General features: G+C 47.8%; 2 protein-coding genes across 2 annotated transcripts; both read right to left on the bottom strand.

Moving 5' to 3' along the window:
- Positions 1-3,899: 3,899 nt before the first annotated feature.
- Positions 3,900-5,468, bottom strand: H6S33_002063 (uncharacterized protein; the record flags this gene model as incomplete). The annotated part of the gene is made up of 1 exon (XM_044833410.1): positions 3,900-5,468. The coding sequence occupies one exon, from the start codon at positions 5,466-5,468 to the stop codon at positions 3,900-3,902; it is 1,569 nt and encodes a 522-aa protein (XP_044693206.1).
- Positions 5,469-5,545: 77 nt separating this feature from the next.
- Positions 5,546-7,396, bottom strand: H6S33_002062 (uncharacterized protein; the record flags this gene model as incomplete). Its single annotated transcript, XM_044833409.1, has 1 exon — positions 5,546-7,396. The coding sequence occupies one exon, from the start codon at positions 7,394-7,396 to the stop codon at positions 5,546-5,548; it is 1,851 nt and encodes a 616-aa protein (XP_044693205.1).
- Between the last annotated feature and the right edge of the window lie 11,844 nt (positions 7,397-19,240).

The following is a 19,240-nucleotide window of genomic DNA, read 5'->3' as shown; positions in this document are numbered from 1 at the left end:
TGGCGACTCACTGGCTCGAATGAATCCCTTAGGTAGATTTTCGTCAAGGTATTCTCGTAGTGCTTTCAATTCAACCTGGGATAATCCATATATCGGTCCGTGTGGTGGTCGTTTACCTTCCTTTAATACGATCTCAATATCATGTAACGGCCGATGTGGTGGAAGGACTGAAGCATCATACTCTTGGAACATATGGAGACGATGGTGGAACTCCTTTGGTACTAGTTGTTTAACGTCGACGGTGGATTTTTCAACTGCTGAAATGACAATAGTATGATGTTCTGGTAGAGGGATTGATATTCCATGGACAGTAACTGTCGTTCCACTGAGTGAACAGTGTTGACAACAGCTTCGAGAGTCAAAAATAAGTAGATTATCCTTTGGCCGAATGGTGACATCGTGCCGTCGCATCCACGGTATTCCCATCACGATCGGATAATGTCCTAACTTTGTAACGAAACATGAGGCAATTTCTCGGTGACCATGAATATCTAGTGAAACATCGACAATGTGGGTAATTTCTCCTGACTGGATAGGTCTTCCATCCATAACATCTACCTGGCGAGATTTCCTAAGGGGGGTCATTGTAAGATTGTTATGACGTACAAAGGATTCATCGATAAAAGCATATCCTGATGCTCCAGTATCAATGAGAGCGTAGGTGGGAATGAAAGAGTCGGGATTCTGAGAGACCGAACAGGTAACAACAAGAGAGTCTTCGGACATCTTATCCTCAGACACAGCAGTAGCAGCAGGGAGAACAGGAACAGGTGGCGGGACTGGCCCCTTTGGTTTGCCATTTTTTACCAAAGGGGCTGACCTTTTAACGCCGGCTTTGAAGACCCATTTTCAAGTGGCCTTTCTCGCCAATTGCTAATGGAACGGGGATCTTGGGCGCGAGGAGCCAGGTAACGAGGCTTGGAGACATGGCGAGATTTAACTGTAGCGGTAGAAACGGGGATACGAGAACGAAGATCAGCAATGGTGGCATTGGCTTGGGCCTCCCAGGCTTTTGCAACAGAAGTGATGTGAAGAATCTCATCTTCAACATCAGCGAGGTTCTCGTCGGCAATGGCGAGACTTTCCTGGTGTAGTGCCAGACGGAACCGAAGCTCTTCTTCTTCAGCCTTCGATTCCTCCAGCTCAGTCTTCAAAGCAACAATAACCTCGTCGCGACCTCGGATGATCTCGGTAGAATCTTCCTGGTTATCGCACAAGGTTTGCCAAAAATCTGCAGCCTTTTCGTTGGCTGCTTCTAGTTCTGTGGTGAGGCCGGCAATGACCTCTTCCTGAGCCGTGTCGATAACGGGTTCTAGTGGTGCGGGGGTGTCAAGAGGCTTGGTGAGAGCCTCCAAACACTCAGCAATAAGGCCATGAGCCTCCGTAAGTTCTTCGCCGAAGTCTATATCGGCTGGGAGGGGACCATAGGTGGTCAGAAATTCTAAAAGACGCTGCAACAGCGTATCCTGAGCGATGTCGGACATAGTCGCGACCAGAGCTAAGCAAGGTAGTGTTGTATCGGTTGGCTGTAGAGGATGTAACCTAAGTGTAACGGGGACTATGGGCGTAGGAACTATGAAGCCAAGGAATACAACCGAGGTGAAGACGTGGACGTAGGAGGTTCGTGGACTATGGACTATGGGGCCGGGGTATGCTACCAAGGCGGGAATCGTGGACTATGGACTATAGGGCCGAAGGGTAGACCTAAGGCAAGAACGGAGACTGTGGACTATGGACTATGGATGGTTGTACCTGGTCTAGTATACCGGGTAAACCCTATGACGTAGCGCGAACCAAATAGTATTCGTAACTGTAAAATACAGAGGTTACATAAAGAGGAAAGGAAAAGAAAGAGAAACAAGAAATCACGAGACAACGCCCCCCTTATATATCCATGCCCTATCCCAATGCTGACTCATACTCTCGCGTAACAGAAACAGAAAGAACATAATAGAAACCCGCTTCGCTAAACCCAACCACACTGCATAACCCTTCCTCTTCATACCCAAACACCTCGCATAACCAAACCACATGGCTGCCGTTACAGTTGCACGGTGATATTGTAACGGAGCCATTTCAACTGTCTGGTGTATGAGTACACACAGTGTAACGGGGACTATGGGCGTAGGAACTATGAAGCCAAGGAATACAACCGAGGCGAAGACGTAGACGTAAGGAGGTTCGTGGACTATGGACTATGGGGCCGAGGTATGCTACCAAGGCGGGAACGTGGACTATGGACTATGGGGCCGAAGGGTACACCTAAGGCAAGAACGGGGACTGTGGACTATGGACTATGGATGGTTGTACCTGGTCTAGTATACCGGGTAAACCCTATGACGTAGCGCGAACCAAATAGTATTCGTGACTGTGAAGTACAGAGGTTGCATAAAGAAGAAAGGAAAAGAAAGAGAAACAAGAAATCACAAAACAACGCCCCCCTTATATATCCATACCCTATCCCAATGCTGACTCATACTCTCGCATAACAGAAACAAAAAGAACATAATAGAAACCCACTTCACTAAACCCAACCACACTACATAATCCTTCTCCCTTATACCCAGACAACTCACATAGCCAACCCGCCTAGCTGCCGTTACACACAGGGCCCGGTTACATGCTGAGAGTTATTGTTAGAAGCCAGTTGCACGGTGATATGCAAGTACCGGCAGTGTGGTTAGCTACCAGCTGTTAGAGTAACTACATTCTGGGCATTAGGAAGGGAATCTATTCATGGGAGCAATGACTGACGAGTCTATGCCTCGCCAGTGACTAGAAGACCGGCCAGAGTGAAGCTCTGATTGCCCGGTGATCCTCTGTATCCTCTGAGCATTGTATGTCCGCCGAAGGGGCAGGGACTATGCTAGGGAAGTCTACAATAAGCAAAAAGCTCTACAGCAATGATTAAGCTTACACCTGAGCGGTAGCTCATTCATGCAGGTCCTCGGTTGTGTGGTAACCAAGGCTGCAGGTGTTACAAAGGATTTGACTAAGGGTGGTTGCCTTGGGTATCGGAAACACCTGCTGACGCTTAGAGAAAAGTGGGGTAGCGGTGGTATTATTTCCGGCACCGAGGAAAGGCCCACCGGAACTTAGTAAGGAGTAAGGAGCAGAGAATAGAAGCCTTCGGAGTATAAGTACTCAGGTTCATTCTCGCCCTTCAGTCCTGTTCTCTCGAGTCCTCATCAGAAAAGAAACCAAGTTCTTATCGGTATCAGAGCCCTTAAAGATTATTGAGTTCTAGCGATAGTATCTTTGAATAATCTGCAACCTGATTGTCTATCTTGCACGGCCGTCTCTATTCTACTCGATTCTATTTCTCTTAGAAAGGACCCCCGTTACACCGAGACCCTGAAAAACAACCGAGAACATTTAACTCCTAAGTCCGTAACCCAAACTCCTAAACCCACTGAAACCCCTCAACCTATTTACCCATTCTAATGCACGTTTCCCTGTCGATGTTTCTTCTACATCGGCCTTCTGGTGGATAATCGTCAGCATCGGCTATTCGGAGGTCTCGGATGGCAAGGCTACCTACTCAGGCCTCTTCCCACACCGCTTTCCCACATAGCAGAGTCCTCTCATGCCCACAGGTACCGCCGATAGGTACTCGGTCGGCTGGTAGCTTGCGCCGATTCCCTCCGGGTGGTCCGATCTTCAATCCGATTGATTCCAGCTGTCCCTCATATATCCACCGGTCCAAAAGCACACCCCTCCGGCGGTTTGACACTCCGGGAGTTATTATTGGGGTCTAAAACGTGTTTTTTAACTAGGAAAACCGCAACTCCACGTTTGGTCGCATATTGATCGCACCGCACCTCGTGGGTGTGAACCGGAGTTGATAGTGGTGTTGCCATTAGTATCAGAGGGTATTGGGGTATCTACTAGCCTTTCTCTTACTCCCGTAAATGCTTGGCATGCCCGTAACACGTAAACAGGGTTTTGAGTTTTTCGAAGGCTGCTTGAGCCGTCATAGACCAGACAAAGTTCTTAGCATCACCCCTGAGACAATCGGTAATGGGTTTACAGACCCCGGAGAAATTGTGGATAAACCTTCTGTAGAAGTTGGCAAAGCCCATGAAGATCTGTACTTCTTTAACACTCCGCGGGGCTTGCCAATTCGTAACAGACATGACCTTATCCAGTGCCATGGTGACGCCTGCTGGGGCAAGGATGTATCCGAGGAACTCGATTTCGGTGAGCTCGAAGAATGATTTCTTCGGGTTGGCGACCAGGTTGTATTCTTGTAGCCTGCTAAGTACTTTGCCAACCAGCTCCCTGTGTTCCTCTCGAGACTTGCTATATATTAGGATATCATCAAGGTATACTACTACCCCTTGATCCAGAAATTCCCTCAGCGCATCATTCATCATGTTCTGGAAGGTCGCCGGCGCATTTGCCAGCCCAAAAGGCATGACGAGGTACTCAAAATGCCCGTACCGCGTACGAAAGGCTGTCTTCCACTCGTCGCCGTCTTTGATCCTGATAAGGTTGTAACCTTCCTTCAGGTCAATCTTCGAGAAGATAACCGCGCCTGCCACTCGATCTCGCAGCTCGTCCATAAGCGGTAACGGATACCTGTTCTTGATGGACACACGGTTAAGTCCACGGTAGTCAACGCAAAGTCGCAGACTACCGTCCTTCTTCTTCACAAATAGGATTGGGGCTCCTGCCGGGGATTTGCTTGGCCTAATCTTTCCCAATCGTAACATTTTATCCAGGTACTCCCGAAGCACCTTCAGCTCAGCTTCGGATAGGGAGTAGACGGGTCCCCATGGTGGCTGCTTCCCTGGTTCGAGATCTATCGCATGGTCGTAAGATCGATGCGGTGGTAGTTTGTCGGCTTCCGATGGTAGGAAGACTTTAAGGAACCCATGGAGCCAAAAGGGAAGAGTTTCGTGGAGGTTGACCGATTCATCTTCCAATAGACAAATGCTACCGATGAATTGGGCCTCCGGATCGTCCAGTACACCCTCGTCCATTTCTATTTGAGGTTCCTTGTCAGTGAAGCATCGACTCTTGCAGTTCTCACCATCGTAGGAAACTTCCCTATTTGCCCCTATAACCGGCTTGTGTTCTTTCAACCACCAGTTCGGTAATATTGCATCGATGCCAAGTGGGAGAGGGGCGATCTCGAATGACAACTGTGTTTGATGCCCCCTTGACATTATAATTAATGGTTGTGTAAAGGCGTGTCCCGTGCCCTTCATAACTTCTCCCGTAAATCCAAATACCCAGGCCGGGACGTCTCGTTTCACCTTCGGGACCTCAAAACTATCAACAAAAACAGCAGACAAAACAGGACCAGTTGCACCAGTATCCAACAACACCTTACAGGGTAAACATTTTTCCGCAAAACAAAGGAACTGATTAACGATAGGTCGAGGACCATGAATAGGTTCCTCCAAAATTTTCTGTTTTTTCTCCGGTTGGGACGCTCTCCCTTCCTGCCTTTTTCTTTTCATATTTTTTTTGTTGTTTTCCGTCAGTGATAACATAGCAATCTGGGGATACTCCTGACCTGACTCATCAGAGTCCCCTTTTAAAAATCCTCGTCGAAATCCATCTCAGATTCTGATCCGCGCTCTCGCACAAACGCTTGCCCACTGGTGTACTCCGCCGCAGCCGTCGCAGCCGGCTTCTTGGCACGGTGCCTCATTCGCTTTCTCTGAGGTTGGGGTTCCGGTGGTTCCATATCGTGGTCGCCATCGTCATCGCGGGTACGCTTTCGGGAGAAAGAGGAGATAGATGCACTGCTGTTAGCATCTGAACGATACCACTTCCAAAGATGACCCTTCCGGCCACATCGCACACAGGCTCCATCGGTCTTTCGCTGTTCTCGGACCGGCTGTGGAACTCCTTTGGTGGCTTCGTCGTAGTCGTGGTATATTGGCTTATTCCCCGACTTGTTCTTACTGGTGCTCTTCTTATCTTGCCCCTTTTCCTTCTCCTCAGTCTGAGCCCTCCCCTTGATCTTAAACCCCTTCTCCTTTTGCCGCGAGTTCCCACCATTATTCGTCTCCCTTCCTCTCGACTCCGCTTTCCCCAACATCTTCATCTGCTCTTGATAAGCTTCATGAGCCTTGCCGGCTCGTTCCAACTGTTGGATGTACTCGGAGTCGTCATCGGTTGGATCGAAGCGTGAGTGGCGCTCCCGGATTTCATTTGGTAGCCCTTGGAGCAGGGCGGCGCGATAGGATGCTCCTTTCATCTGAGCATGCTGGTTCATGATCTCCATTCTCGTCAGGTAGTCCCCGATGTTAGCAGAGTACTTAAACTGCTGCATCTTCATCGCATTCTCCATAGCCTCCTGAGTGCTTAAGAAGCGTTTCCTGATCTCCTGACGGAACCGAGTCCAAGTAGCGTAGTCTGCGGCTGCTGGACCTAGCATCTTGGTCTCGATGTACTCCATAAACCATTCCTTCGCCAACCCACACGTATACGTTCCAGCGAACAGTACTTTGTTTCTGTCCGTTCGGAACTTCTTCGGCTTCTGCTCAAAGTAGATCTCGCACTCCATGAGCCAATGTCGCAGGTTATGCTTCCGGGCATTATCGAACTCGAAGGGTATTTTGGCGAGCGAATCTACCATATCCTCGTCTTCAGGCGGCGCCGAATTCCGGTTCCCGCCTCGGTTCGTTCTCCAGTTCTTTCGACCGTGGGACCATTCACTGTTGTCGTCGTCATCGTCGTCGGAAGGTTCTGGGTCTCCCCCAACATTTCCTCTTGGTGGGTTCTGGGGAGGTTGATTTCCACCATTCCCGCCGACGGGGGCAGCTCCCACCGGTTTCCTGCCACTATTTCCCTGCACTGGGCCGGCATCCTCTGGTTGCCTGCCTCCATTTCCTCCTACGGGACCAGCGTTTCCTCCTACTGGGCCAGCGTTTTCGGGGTTCTTGCCATTGCCCACAGGAACCGTTTGGGGTGCATTAGGGTCCAGGGGAATACTCACCATGGAGGGTGCTACCGACAAATGTTGTCGTAGACGTTCCTCCATGTCGGCTATTTGTTGGTTTCTTACGTCGTCGGACTGCTTGAATTGTGCCAACAGTTCCCGCTGTTCTCTTTTCTCCTGCTCTCGCTCTTCTCTTGCGATTCTCAGCTGTCGTTCCGCCTCCAGCAGTTGGTTCTGAGTAACTCGATGGTTACGGTCCAGAACCTCGTGGTCGGCGACTCGTGCGGCTTCCTGTTCTTGTCGAACATTTTCGACGAGCTCAAAGAGCGATTCGAGATGTTGTTTCTGGGCGATGGCTTCTTGTCGTACTTTCTTGTCCAGAATTTGCCCACTTCCTTGGACTTGTTCCTGGAGGTTTTGTAGCTGCTGCCAAACGGCCTGTCCAGCTGTGCCAAGATACCTCATTTGTGCCTCATGGGTATCCAAAAACTCCTGCATGGACCTCGTAAACTGGGCTTGAGCAGAGCGTTTACTGTAACGGGGACTATGGGCGTAGGAACTATGAAGCCAAGGAATACAACCGAGGCGAAGACGTAGAGGTAAGGAGGTTCGTGGACTATGGACTATGGGGCCGAAGGGTACACCTAAGGCAAGGACGGGGACTGTGGACTATGGACTATGGATGGTTGTACCTGGTCTAGTATACCGGGTAAACCCTATGACGTAGCGCGAACCAAATAGTATTCGTGACTGTAAAGAACAGAGGTTGCATAAAGAAAAAAGAGAAAGAAAGAGAAACAAAGAATCACGAGACAACGCCCCCCTTATATATCCATACCCTATCCCAATGCTGACTCATACCTTCGCATAACAGAAACAGAAAGAACATAATAGAAACCCGCTTCGCTAAACCCAACCACACTGCATAACCCTTCCTCTTCGTACCGCAACACCTCGCATAACCAAACCACATGGCTGCCGTTACAGACCACTCCCCCCTCTAAGGCCTATCTCCTGGTAGGCTTAGGCTTCCGTGGATATCGTTCGTGAAATCGTTTGACAATATCGGGCGAATGTTCGACATCCGACAATGGCTGCCACGAAGCTTCGTCATAACCGGCATACTTAACCAAGTATTCAAATCTTCCCCGACGATCCCTGGAATCCAAAATATCCTCGACTTCCCACTCCTCCTGTCCTTCAACTTCGACCGGCGGTGGTGGTAACTGTTGTTGTCCTGGTAAAGGATCGTTTGCTGCAGACGACAATAAAGAGACATGGAATACGGGATGAACTTTCATGGAACGAGGAAGTTCCAACTCACAGGCATAAGGACTAACGATCCGTTTCACGACATACGGTCCAATGCGTTTCCAATCGAGTTTCTTCGATGGTCGTTTGGTGAGGACATGGCGTGTTGATAAGAAAACTTTATCCCCCACACGATAGTGAGGTGCTGGAGTCCGACGTATATTGGCGGACTCTTCTTGAATCCTTTGCGCTCGAAATAATTCATCCTTTAGAAAATCCAATATATCCTTCATCTCCCTTGCAATACTATTGGCCTGATCCTCCGCTGTTGTCCTACCATGCTCCAAAGGACCAAAAGTCATTCTTGGATTCCTCCCTGAGTTGGCGTAAAATGGAGAGATTCTCGTCGTTTCCGAAGCATGGTTATTTGTTGCAAACTCGGCCATTGGCAACCATCGAACCCAGTCGTCCTGTTGATAAGAAACATAATTTCGCAGGTATTGTTCCATCACAGCATTGATTCTTTCCGTTTGTCCATCCGTCTGGGGGTGAAACGCTGTAGAGAACTTTGGCGATATTTCCAAACGATCGCAAAGGGACCTCCAGAATTCCGCAACAAATTGTGTTCCTCGATCAGATACCATAGTTTCAGGAAGTCCATGTAATTTCCAAACATTATCGATGTACAACCTCGCTACTTCTTTTGAATCCGCCTCTTTAGTTGTGGGAATCAGATGTCGCATCTTGGTTAGTCGATCCACTACCACCAATATCGCATTATATCCGTCGCTTTCCGGAAGGTCAGTAACGAAATCCATTGATACATCTCTCCATGGTCCATCGGGTATTGGTATAGGTCGAAGTACCCCATAAGGTGCATTGCGTGGTGCCTTGCTACGGGCACACACATTGCAATTCCTAACGTACTGGTCGACATATTTTCGCATCTGTGGCCAGTAGTACTCTCGATTCAGGAGTTCCAAAGTCTTCGCTCTGCCTGGATGGCCTGCCGATGGTTTGTCATGATGTTCCTTTAGGAGTCTTAGCCGAAGATCGTTGTCATCCGGTACATAGAGTGCGCCACGATAAAGTAGCCGACCGTTATTGTCTTCCGTGCATTCGGCAAGCGAAATCTTATTCGAGTAATGGACGCCATTCCGAAGCATTGCAAGGACTTTGTTCGGGAAACTGTCAACTTGGTAAGCATTTAAAAACAACTCTTCTACAGTGGACATTCCTTCAGCGGATTCATTTGAAAAAGAACCCGCGAACAAACTTAGCTTTGAATCCAAATTTTTTCGCTTCAAAACCACCTGGCTTTGATGCATTAGCCGTTCATCCCCCTCCTTAGGTAGGTCACCCGACCTCCTAGTCAATGCATCCGGCTTTGCCCCTTGTTTCCCTGGTCTAAATTGAATGACAAAATCGAAACGTGAAAGAAATTCCGACCAACGAGCTTGTCGACGGTTTAATAGCTTTGTTGACATAAAATATTCGAGGTTCCTATGATCGCTGAGGACTTCGATTGGGAATTGTGCCCCTTCCAAATGATGTCGCCATTCCTCAAAACATCGTACAATTGCCAGAAGTTCTTTGTCGTAGATTTCATAGTTGCATTCCGCAGGGGAATGCTTCTTTGAGAAGAAAGCAACTGGATGTAAAATTCCTTCATCATCACGCTGGGACAGGATTCCGGCAGAAACATAATCGGACGCATCGGTTTCTATTATGATTTTCCGATCCGGATCGAAGTGCGCTAGGATGGGTGCTGTGGTGAACATCTTCTTTAATGTCTGGAATGCTCCCTCCCTTTCATCCGTCCATTCGAATTTGACATTCTTCTTTGTTAACGCTGTAAGGGGAGCAACAATTTTCGAATATCCCAAGATGAACCGTCGATAGAAATTCGCAAAACCCAAAAATACCTGAACATCGTGAAGATTCCTTGGTATAGACCATTCCAAAACATCAACAACTTTCTTCGGGTCCATCCTATTCCCATCAGGGGTGAGAATAAGGCCAAGATACTTTGTTTCCTGGACCATAAATTCACATTTCTCAGGCTTAAGGTGAACATGATTCTCATCAAGTACCTTCAAAACCTTCTGAATGTGTTCCTTATGTTCCGACAGGGTTTCCGAATATATCAAGATATCATCCAGATATGCAGTTACGAATTGGTCAAGATAAGGTCGTAGGATATCATTGATCCAATGTTGGAATGTGGCCGGAGCATTGGCTAATCCAAATGGCATTACTGTATACTCGAAGTGTCCGTATCGAGTTCTGAACGCCGTCTTCCATTCGTCTCCCTCGGCTACCCTGATTTGGTTATATCCCCAACGTAGATCCAGCTTGGTGTAGTATTGCGCTCTTGATAACTTGGCCAGGGTTTCCTTTAACAATGGTAGCGGATATCGATTTTTGACCGTGATTGCATTGAGACCTCGATAATCCACACAGAGTCGAAGAGTCCCATCACTTTTCTTTACGAACAGTATGGGTGCTCCCGCCGGTGATTCACTAGCCCTAATAAATCCCTTTGGTAGATTTTCATCAAGGTATTCCCGTAGCGCTTTTAATTCGATCTGGGACAGGCCGTATATTGGCCCATATGGAGGTCGTTTACCTTCCTCCAATACGATCTCAATATCATGGGACGGTCGATGTGGTGGCAGAACAGCAGCGTCATATTCTTGGAACATATGGAGACGATGGTGGAATTCCTTTGGTACTAGTTGCTTGACGTTGGTAGTGGATTTATCAGCTGCTGAAACGACAACAGTATGATACTCTGGTAAGGGAATCGATACGCCATGAACAGTAACTGCAGTTCCATTGAATGAACAGTGTTTAAGACAGTCCCGAGAATCAAAAACAAGTAGATTATCCTTTGGTCGAATGGTGACATCGTGCCGTCGCATCCATGGTATTCCCATCACGATCGGATAATGTCCCAACTTTGTAACGAAACATGAGGCAATTTCTCGGTGACCATGAATATCTAGTGAAACATCGACAATGTGGGTAATTTCTCCTGACTGGATAGGTCTTCCATCCATAACATCTACCTGGCGAGATTTCCTAAGGGGGGTCATTGCAAGATTGTTGTAACGTGCGAAAGATTCATCGATAAAAGCATATCCTGATGCTCCAGTATCAATGAGAGCGTAGGTGGGAATGAAAGAGTCGGGATTCTGAGAGACCGAACAGGTAACAACAAGAGAGTCTTCGGACATCTTATCCTCAGACACAGCAGCAGAGAGAACAGAAACAGATGGCGGGGCTGGCCCCTTTGGTTTGCCATTTTTTACCAAAGGGGCTGACCTTTTAACGCCGGCTTTGGGGACCCATTTTCAAGTGGCCTTTCTCGCCAATTGCTAATGGAACGGGGATCTTTGGCGCGAGGAGTCAGGTAATGAGGCTTGGAGACATGGCGAGATTTAACTGTAGCGGTGGAAACGGAGATACGAGAACGAAGGTCAGCGATGATGGCATTGGCTTGGGCCTCCCAGGCCTTTGCAACAGAAGTGATGTGAAGAATCTCCTCTTCAGCATCAGCGAGGTCCTCGTCAGCGGTGGCGAGACTTTCCTGATGTAGTGCCAGGCGATACCGAAGCTCCTCCTCTTCGACTTTAGACTCCTCAAGCTCGCCCTTGAGAGCAACGATAACTTCATCGCGGCCCCGGATAGTCTCGGTAGACTCTTCCTGGCATTCGGACAAGGTTTGCAATAGATCGGCAGCCCTTTCGTCAGCTGCTTCGAGTTCCTTGGTGAGGCCGATAATGACCTCTTCTTGGGCCGTATCGACAATGGGTTCAGGGATTTCGAAAGGCTTGGTGAAAGCCTCCAAACATTCAGCAATGAGATTATGGGCCTCGGTAAGTTCATCACCGAAGTCTATATCCACTGGGAGAGGACCATATGTGGTCAAAAATTCTGAAAGACGCTGCAACAACGTATCTTGAGTGGTGTCGGACATGGTCGCGACCAGAACTAAGCGAGGTGGTGTTGTATTGGTTGGCTGTAGAGGATGCAACCTAAGTGTAACGGGGACTATGGGCGTAGGAACTATGAAGCCAAGGAATACAACCGAGGCGAAGACGTAGAGGTAAGGAGGTTCGTGGACTATGGACTATGGGGCCGAAGGTTACACCTAAGGCAAGGACGGGGACTGTGGACTATGGACTATGGATGGTTGTACCTGGTCTAGTATACCGGGTAAACCCTATGACGTAGCGCGAACCAAATAGTATTCGTGACTGTAAAGAACAGAGGTTGCATAAAGAAAAAAGAGAAAGAAAGAGAAACAAAGAATCACGAGACAACGCCCCCCTTATATATCCATACCCTATCCCAATGCTGACTCATACCTTCGCATAACAGAAACAGAAAGAACATAATAGAAACCCGCTTCGCTAAACCCAACCACACTGCATAACCCTTCCTCTTCGTACCGCAACACCTCGCATAACCAAACCACATGGCTGCCGTTACATTTACTCGTTGACCTAGTTTGTGTAGAGGGTCCTCCCTGGAGTAGGGGATCGGGGCTAACAGCCCCAGATAGTACCATAGCATCCTCTGCGGCCTCGTCTGTTACGGCCGAGGTGTCTACGAAATAATCCCTTTGGCCAGCCATTGTGGTAAGGGATAATGATGATAGTTCTTCTTTTTTTGAGGTGACTTCGTTACTACAAGTGAACTTGTGAGTAACAATATACTGTGAGGGATGCGTACCAGACCACAAGAGTACACTACGCAGAGCTCAGAGTTCGGCTAACAGCTACAAAGGTAGAAGTCTCCAAGGTCTCTTCAGTCAACGTCAAGTATGATTCTCCTTGATCCGATACGGGCCCCGCGAGCTACGTTATCGACAAAGATTCACTAGAGTTAGCGTGTGATGTTCGACCGTCTTCGACGTAATAGTTCAGGTAGAGTTCGAAGTCACGATAGAGTAAAGTATTTCCAAAAGTACAGTCAAATAAAGTTGTAACTCGCCTATCAACGATTTATATTGTTAAGACTCTGATTTCGCCGATGATGGTTTGGCTAGTCAGTGAATGACACAGTATTTAAATCCCTCGCTTATGTCTCGAGGACCCAATCTACTAATAATACAGAATACACTCGGGGCCTACCCGAGACCCTGAAAAACAACCAAGAACATTTAACTCCTAAGTCCGTAACCCAAACTCCTAAACCCGCAGAAACCCCTCAACCTATTTACCCACTCTAATGCACGTTTCCCTGTCGATGTTTCTTCTCCATCGGCCGTCTGGTGGATAATCGTCAGCGTCGGCTATTCGGAGGTCTCGGACGGCAAGGCTACCTACTCAGGCCTCTTCCCACATCGCTTTCCCACATAGCAGAGTCTTCTCATGCCCACAGGTACCGCCGATAGGTACTCGGTCGGCTGGCAGCTTGCGCCGATTCGCTCCGGGTGGTCCGATCTTCGATCCAATTGATTCCAGCTGTCCCTCATATATCCACCGGTCTAAAAGCACTCCCCTTCGGCGGTTTGACGCTCCGGGGGTTATTATTGGGGTCGAAAACGTGTTTTTTAACTAGGGAAACCGCAACTCCGCATTTGGTCGCATATTGATCGCACCGCACCTCGTGGGTGCGAACCGGAGTCGATAGTGGTGTTGCCATTAGTATCAGAGGGTATTGGGGTATCTACTAGCCTTTCTTCTTACTCCCGTAAATGCTTGGCATGCCCGTAACAGCTTACCCCCCTTCCAGGGTGTCACGTCTCGGGACATTTTCTGACAGACTATGGTTCCAGTAAACCTGCTCCACATATCACCCGTCTAACGGGGACTATGGGCGTAGGAACTATGAAGCCAAGGAATACAACCGAGGCGAAGACGTGGACGTAGGAAGTTCGTGGACTATGGACTATGGACTATGGGGCCGAAGGGTACACCTAAGGCAAGAACGGAGACTGTGGACTATGGACTATGGATGGTTGTACCTGGTCTAGTATACCGGGTAAACCCTATGACGTAGCGCGAACCAAATAATATTCGTGACTGTAAAGTACAGAGGTTGCATAAAGAGAAAAGGAAAAGAAAGAGAAACAAGAAATCACAAGACAACGCCCCCCTTATATATCCATACCCTATCCCAATGCTGACTCATACTCTCACATAACAGAAACAAAAAAGAACATAATAGAAACCCGCTTCGCTAAACCCAACCACACTGCATAACCCTTCCTTTTCGTACCCTAACACCTCGCATAACCAAACCACATGGCTGCCGTTACAGACCACTCCCCCCTCTACGGCCTACCTCCTGGTAGGCTTAGGCTTCCGTGGATATCGTTTGTGAAATCGTTTGACAATATCGGGCGAATGTTCGACATCCGACAATGGCTGCCACGAAGCTTCGTCATAACCGGCATACTTAATCAAGTATTCAAATCTTCCCCGACGATCCCTGGAATCCAAAATATCCTCGACTTCCCACTCCTCCTGTCCTTCAACTTCGACCGGCGGTGGTGGTAACTGTTGTTGTCCTGGTAAAGGATCGTTTGCTACAGACGACAATAAAGAGACATGGAATACGGGGTGAACTTTCATGGAACGAGGGAGTTCCAACTCATAGGCATAAGGACTGACAACTCGTTTGATCGCATAGGGTCCGAGGCGTTTCCAATCGAGTTTTTTGGATGGTCGTTTCGTAAGGACATGACGTGTCGACAAGAAAACTTGGTCTCCTACCCGATAGTGGGGAGCTGGAGTCCGATTTACATTGGCTGATTCCTCTTGTATTCGTTGCGCTCGAAACATCTCATCCTTTAAGAAACCTAATATCTCCTTCATTTCTTGTACAATACCATTAGCTTGATCCTCCGCTGTTGTCCGTCCATGTTCTAGGGGACCAAAAGTCATTCTTGGATTTCTTCCCGAATTGGCATAGAAAGGAGAGATTTTGGTTGTTTCCGAAGCATGATTGTTTGTTGCAAATTCGGCCATCGGTAGCCATCGAGCCCAATCATCCTGTTGATAGGAAACATAACTCCGAAGGTATTGTTCCATGATAGCATTGATCCGTTCCGTCTGTCCATCCGTCTGAGGATGAAATGTGGTAGAGAACTTTGGTGATATTTCTAGACGATCGCAAAGTGACCTCCAGAATTCTGCAACAAACTGAGTCCCTCGATCGGATACAGTGGTATTAGGTAATCCATGTAACTTCCAAACATTGTCGATATACAGCCTCGCTACTTCTCTTGCATCCGCCTCCTTAGTCGTTGGTATCAGATGTCGCATTTTGGTCAGCCTATCTACCACAACCAGGATTGCATTGTACCCATTGCTTTCAGGAAGATCGGTAACAAAATCCATTGACACATCCGTCCATGGTCCCTCTGGTATTGGCATGGGGCGCAGTACTCCATAGGGTGCATTACGTGGTGCCTTGCTACGGGCACACACATTGCAATTTCGAACATACTGATCGACATACCTTCGCATTTGTGGCCAGTAATACTCTCGATTCAGGAGTTCCAAAGTCTTTGCTCTGCCTGGATGTCCTGCCGATGGTTTGTCATGGTGCTCTTGTAGAAGTCTTAGTCGAAGGTCATTGTCATCCGGTACATAGAGTGCGCCACGGTAAAGTAGCCGACCGTTGTTATCTTCCGTGCATTCGGCGAGCGAGATCTTATTCGAGTGACGGACGCCATTCCGAAGCATCGCGAGTACTTTGTTCGGGAAACTGTCAACTTGGTAAGCATTTAAAAACAACTCTTCTACAGTGGACATTCCTTCAGCGGATTCATTTGAAAAAGAACCCGCGAACAAACTTAGCTTTGAATCCAAATTTTTTCGCTTCAAAACCACCTGGCTTTGATGCGTCAACCGTTCATCCCCCTCCTTAGGTAGGTCACCCGACCTCCTAGTCAATGCATCCGGCTTTGCCCCTTGTTTCCCTGGTCTAAATTGAATAACGAAATCGAAACGTGAAAGAAATTCCGACCAACGGGCTTGTCGACGGTTTAATAACTTTGTTGACATAAAATATTCAAGGTTCCGATGGTCGCTAAGAACTTCAATTGGGAATTGTGCTCCCTCTAAATGATGTCGCCATTCCTCAAAACATCGTACGATTGCCAGGAGTTCTTTGTCATAGATCTCATAGTTACATTCCGCAGGGGAATGTTTCTTAGAGAAGAAAGCGACTGGATGTAGAATTCCTTCGTCGTCATATTGGGACAGGATTCCAGCAGAAACATAGTCGGATGCATCGGTTTCTACCACGATTTTCCGATCCGGATCAAAATGCATTAGTATAGGTGCCGTTATGAACATCTTTTTCAATATCTGGAATGCCTCCTCCCTCTCATCCGTCCATTCGAATTTAATATTTTTCTTGGTCAAAGCCGTAAGCGGAGCAACAATTCTTGAATATCCTAAAATAAACCGTCGATAGAAATTCGCAAATCCCAAAAATACTTGAACATCATGAAGGTTCCTTGGTGTAGACCACTCCAAAACATCGACAACTTTCTTCGGATCCATTCGATTCCCATCCGGGGTGAGAATCAAACCAAGATACTTTGTTTCTTGAACCATAAACTCACACTTCTCAGGTTTAAGATGGACATGATTCTCATCAAGTACCTTCAAAACCTTTTGGATGTGTTCCTTGTGTTCCGATAAAGTTTCGGAATAAATCAGGATGTCGTCTAAATACGCCGTTACAAATTGGTCGAGGTAGGGACGTAGAATATCATTAATCCAATGTTGAAAGGTGGCGGGGGCGTTGGCTAATCCGAACGGCATTACTGTATACTCGAAATGTCCATATCGAGTTCTAAATGCTGTTTTCCATTCGTCTCCCTCCGCTACCCTGATCTGATTGTATCCCCAACGTAAATCCAACTTGGTATAGTACTGTGCCTTCGAAAGTTTAGCCAAAGTTTCCTTTAACAGTGGTAACGGATACCGATTTTTGACCGTAATCGCATTGAGGCCTCGGTAATCCACACATAGCCGGAGAGTCCCATCATTTTTCTTTACGAATAGTATAGGTGCTCCTGCCGGTGATTCACTAGCTCTGATAAATCCCTTTGGTAGATTTTCATCGAGGTATTCCCGTAGCGCTTTTAATTCAATCTGGGACAGGCCGTATATTGGTCCATATGGAGGTCGTTTACCTTCCTCCAATACGATCTCAATATCATGGGACGGTCGATGTGGCGGCAGGACAGAAGCATCATATTCTTGGAACATACCGAGACGATGGTGGAACTCCTTTGGTACTAGTTGCTTGACATTGACGGTGGATTTCTCAATTGCTGAAACGACAATAGTATGATGTTCTGGTAGAGGGATCGATATTCCATGGACAGTGACTGCAGTTCCATTGAGTGAACAGTGTTTAACACAGTCCCGAGAATCAAAAACAAGTAGATTATCCTTTGGCCGAATGGTGACATCGTGCCGTCGCATCCACGGTATTCCCATCACGATCGGATAATGTCCCAATTTTGTAACGAAACATGAAGCAATTTCTCGGTGGCCATGAATATCTAGTAAAACATCGACAATGTGGGTAATTTCTCCTGACTGGATAGGTCTTCCATCCATAACATCTACCTGGCGAGGTTTCCTAAGAGGGGTCATTGCAAGATTGTTGTGACGTACGAAAGATTCATCGATAAAAGCATATCCTGATGCTCCAGTATCAATGAGAGCGTAGGTGGGAATGAAGGAGTCGGAATTCTGAGAGACCGAACAGGTAACAACAAGAGAGTCTTCGGACATCTTATCCTCAGACACAGCAGCAGCAGGGAGAACAGAAACAGATGGCGGGGCTGGCCCCTTTGGTTTGCCATTTTTTACCAAAGGGGCTGACCTTTTAACGCCGGCTTTGGAGACCCATTTTCAAGTGGCCTTTCTCGCCAATTGCTAATGGAACGGGGATCTTTGGTGCGAGGAGCCAGGTAACGAGGCTTGGAGACATGGCGAGATCTAACTGTAGCGGTGGAAACGGAGATACGAGAACGAAGGTCAGCAATGGTGGCATTGGCTTGGGCCTCCCAGGCCTTTGCAACAGAGGTGATGTGAAGAACCTCATCTTCAGCATCAGCGAGGTTCTCGTCAGCGATGGCAAGACTTTCCTGATGTAATGCCAGGCGATACCGAAGCTCCTCCTCTTCAGCCTTAGACTCCTCAAGCTCGCCCTTGAGAGCAACGATAACTTCATCGCGGCCCCGAATAGTTTCAGTAGAGTCTTCCTGGCATTCGGACAAGGTTTGCAATAGATCGGCAGCCTTTTCGTCAGCTGCTTCGAGTTCCTTGGTGAGGCCGATAATGACCTCTTCTTGGGCCGTATCGATAACGGGTTCGGGGATTTCGGAAGGCTTGGTGAAAGCCTCCAAACATTCAGCAATGAGATTATGGGCCTCGGTAAGTTCATCACCGAAGTCTATATCTGCTGGGAGGGGACCATATGTGGTCAGAAATCCTGAAAGGCGCTGTAACAGGGTATCCTGAGTAGTGTCGGACATAGTCGCGACCAGAGCTAAGCGTGGTGGTGTTGTATTGGTTGGCGATAAAGGATGCAACCTAAGTCTAACGGGGACTATGGGCGTAGGAACTATGAAGCCAAGGAATACAACCGAGGCGAAGACGTGGACGTAGGAAGTTCGTGGACTATGGACTATGGACTATGGGGCCGAAGGGTACACCTAAGGCAAGAACGGAGACTGTGGACTATGGACTATGGATGGTTGTACCTGGTCTAGTATACCGGGTAAACCCTATGACGTAGCGCGAACCAAATAATATTCGTGACTGTAAAGTACAGAGGTTGCATAAAGAGAAAAGGAAAAGAAAGAGAAACAAGAAATCACAAGACAACGCCCCCCTTATATATCCATACCCTATCCCAATGCTGACTCATACTCTCACATAACAGAAACAAAAAGAACATAATAGAAACCCGCTTCGCTAAACCCAACCACACTGCATAACCCTTCCTTTTCGTACCCTAACACCTCGCATAACCAAACCACATGGCTGCCGTTACAACCCGCGGTGTCTGTGGAGGGGAAGGACTTAGCCCCGTAGGGTACCT

This window comes from Morchella sextelata (genome assembly GCF_020137385.1).
Source record: "Morchella sextelata strain SCLS chromosome Unknown scls_12, whole genome shotgun sequence".
Taxonomy (NCBI): Eukaryota; Fungi; Ascomycota; class Pezizomycetes; order Pezizales; family Morchellaceae; genus Morchella; species Morchella sextelata.
This window is presented reverse-complemented; position numbering and strand designations above follow the sequence as displayed.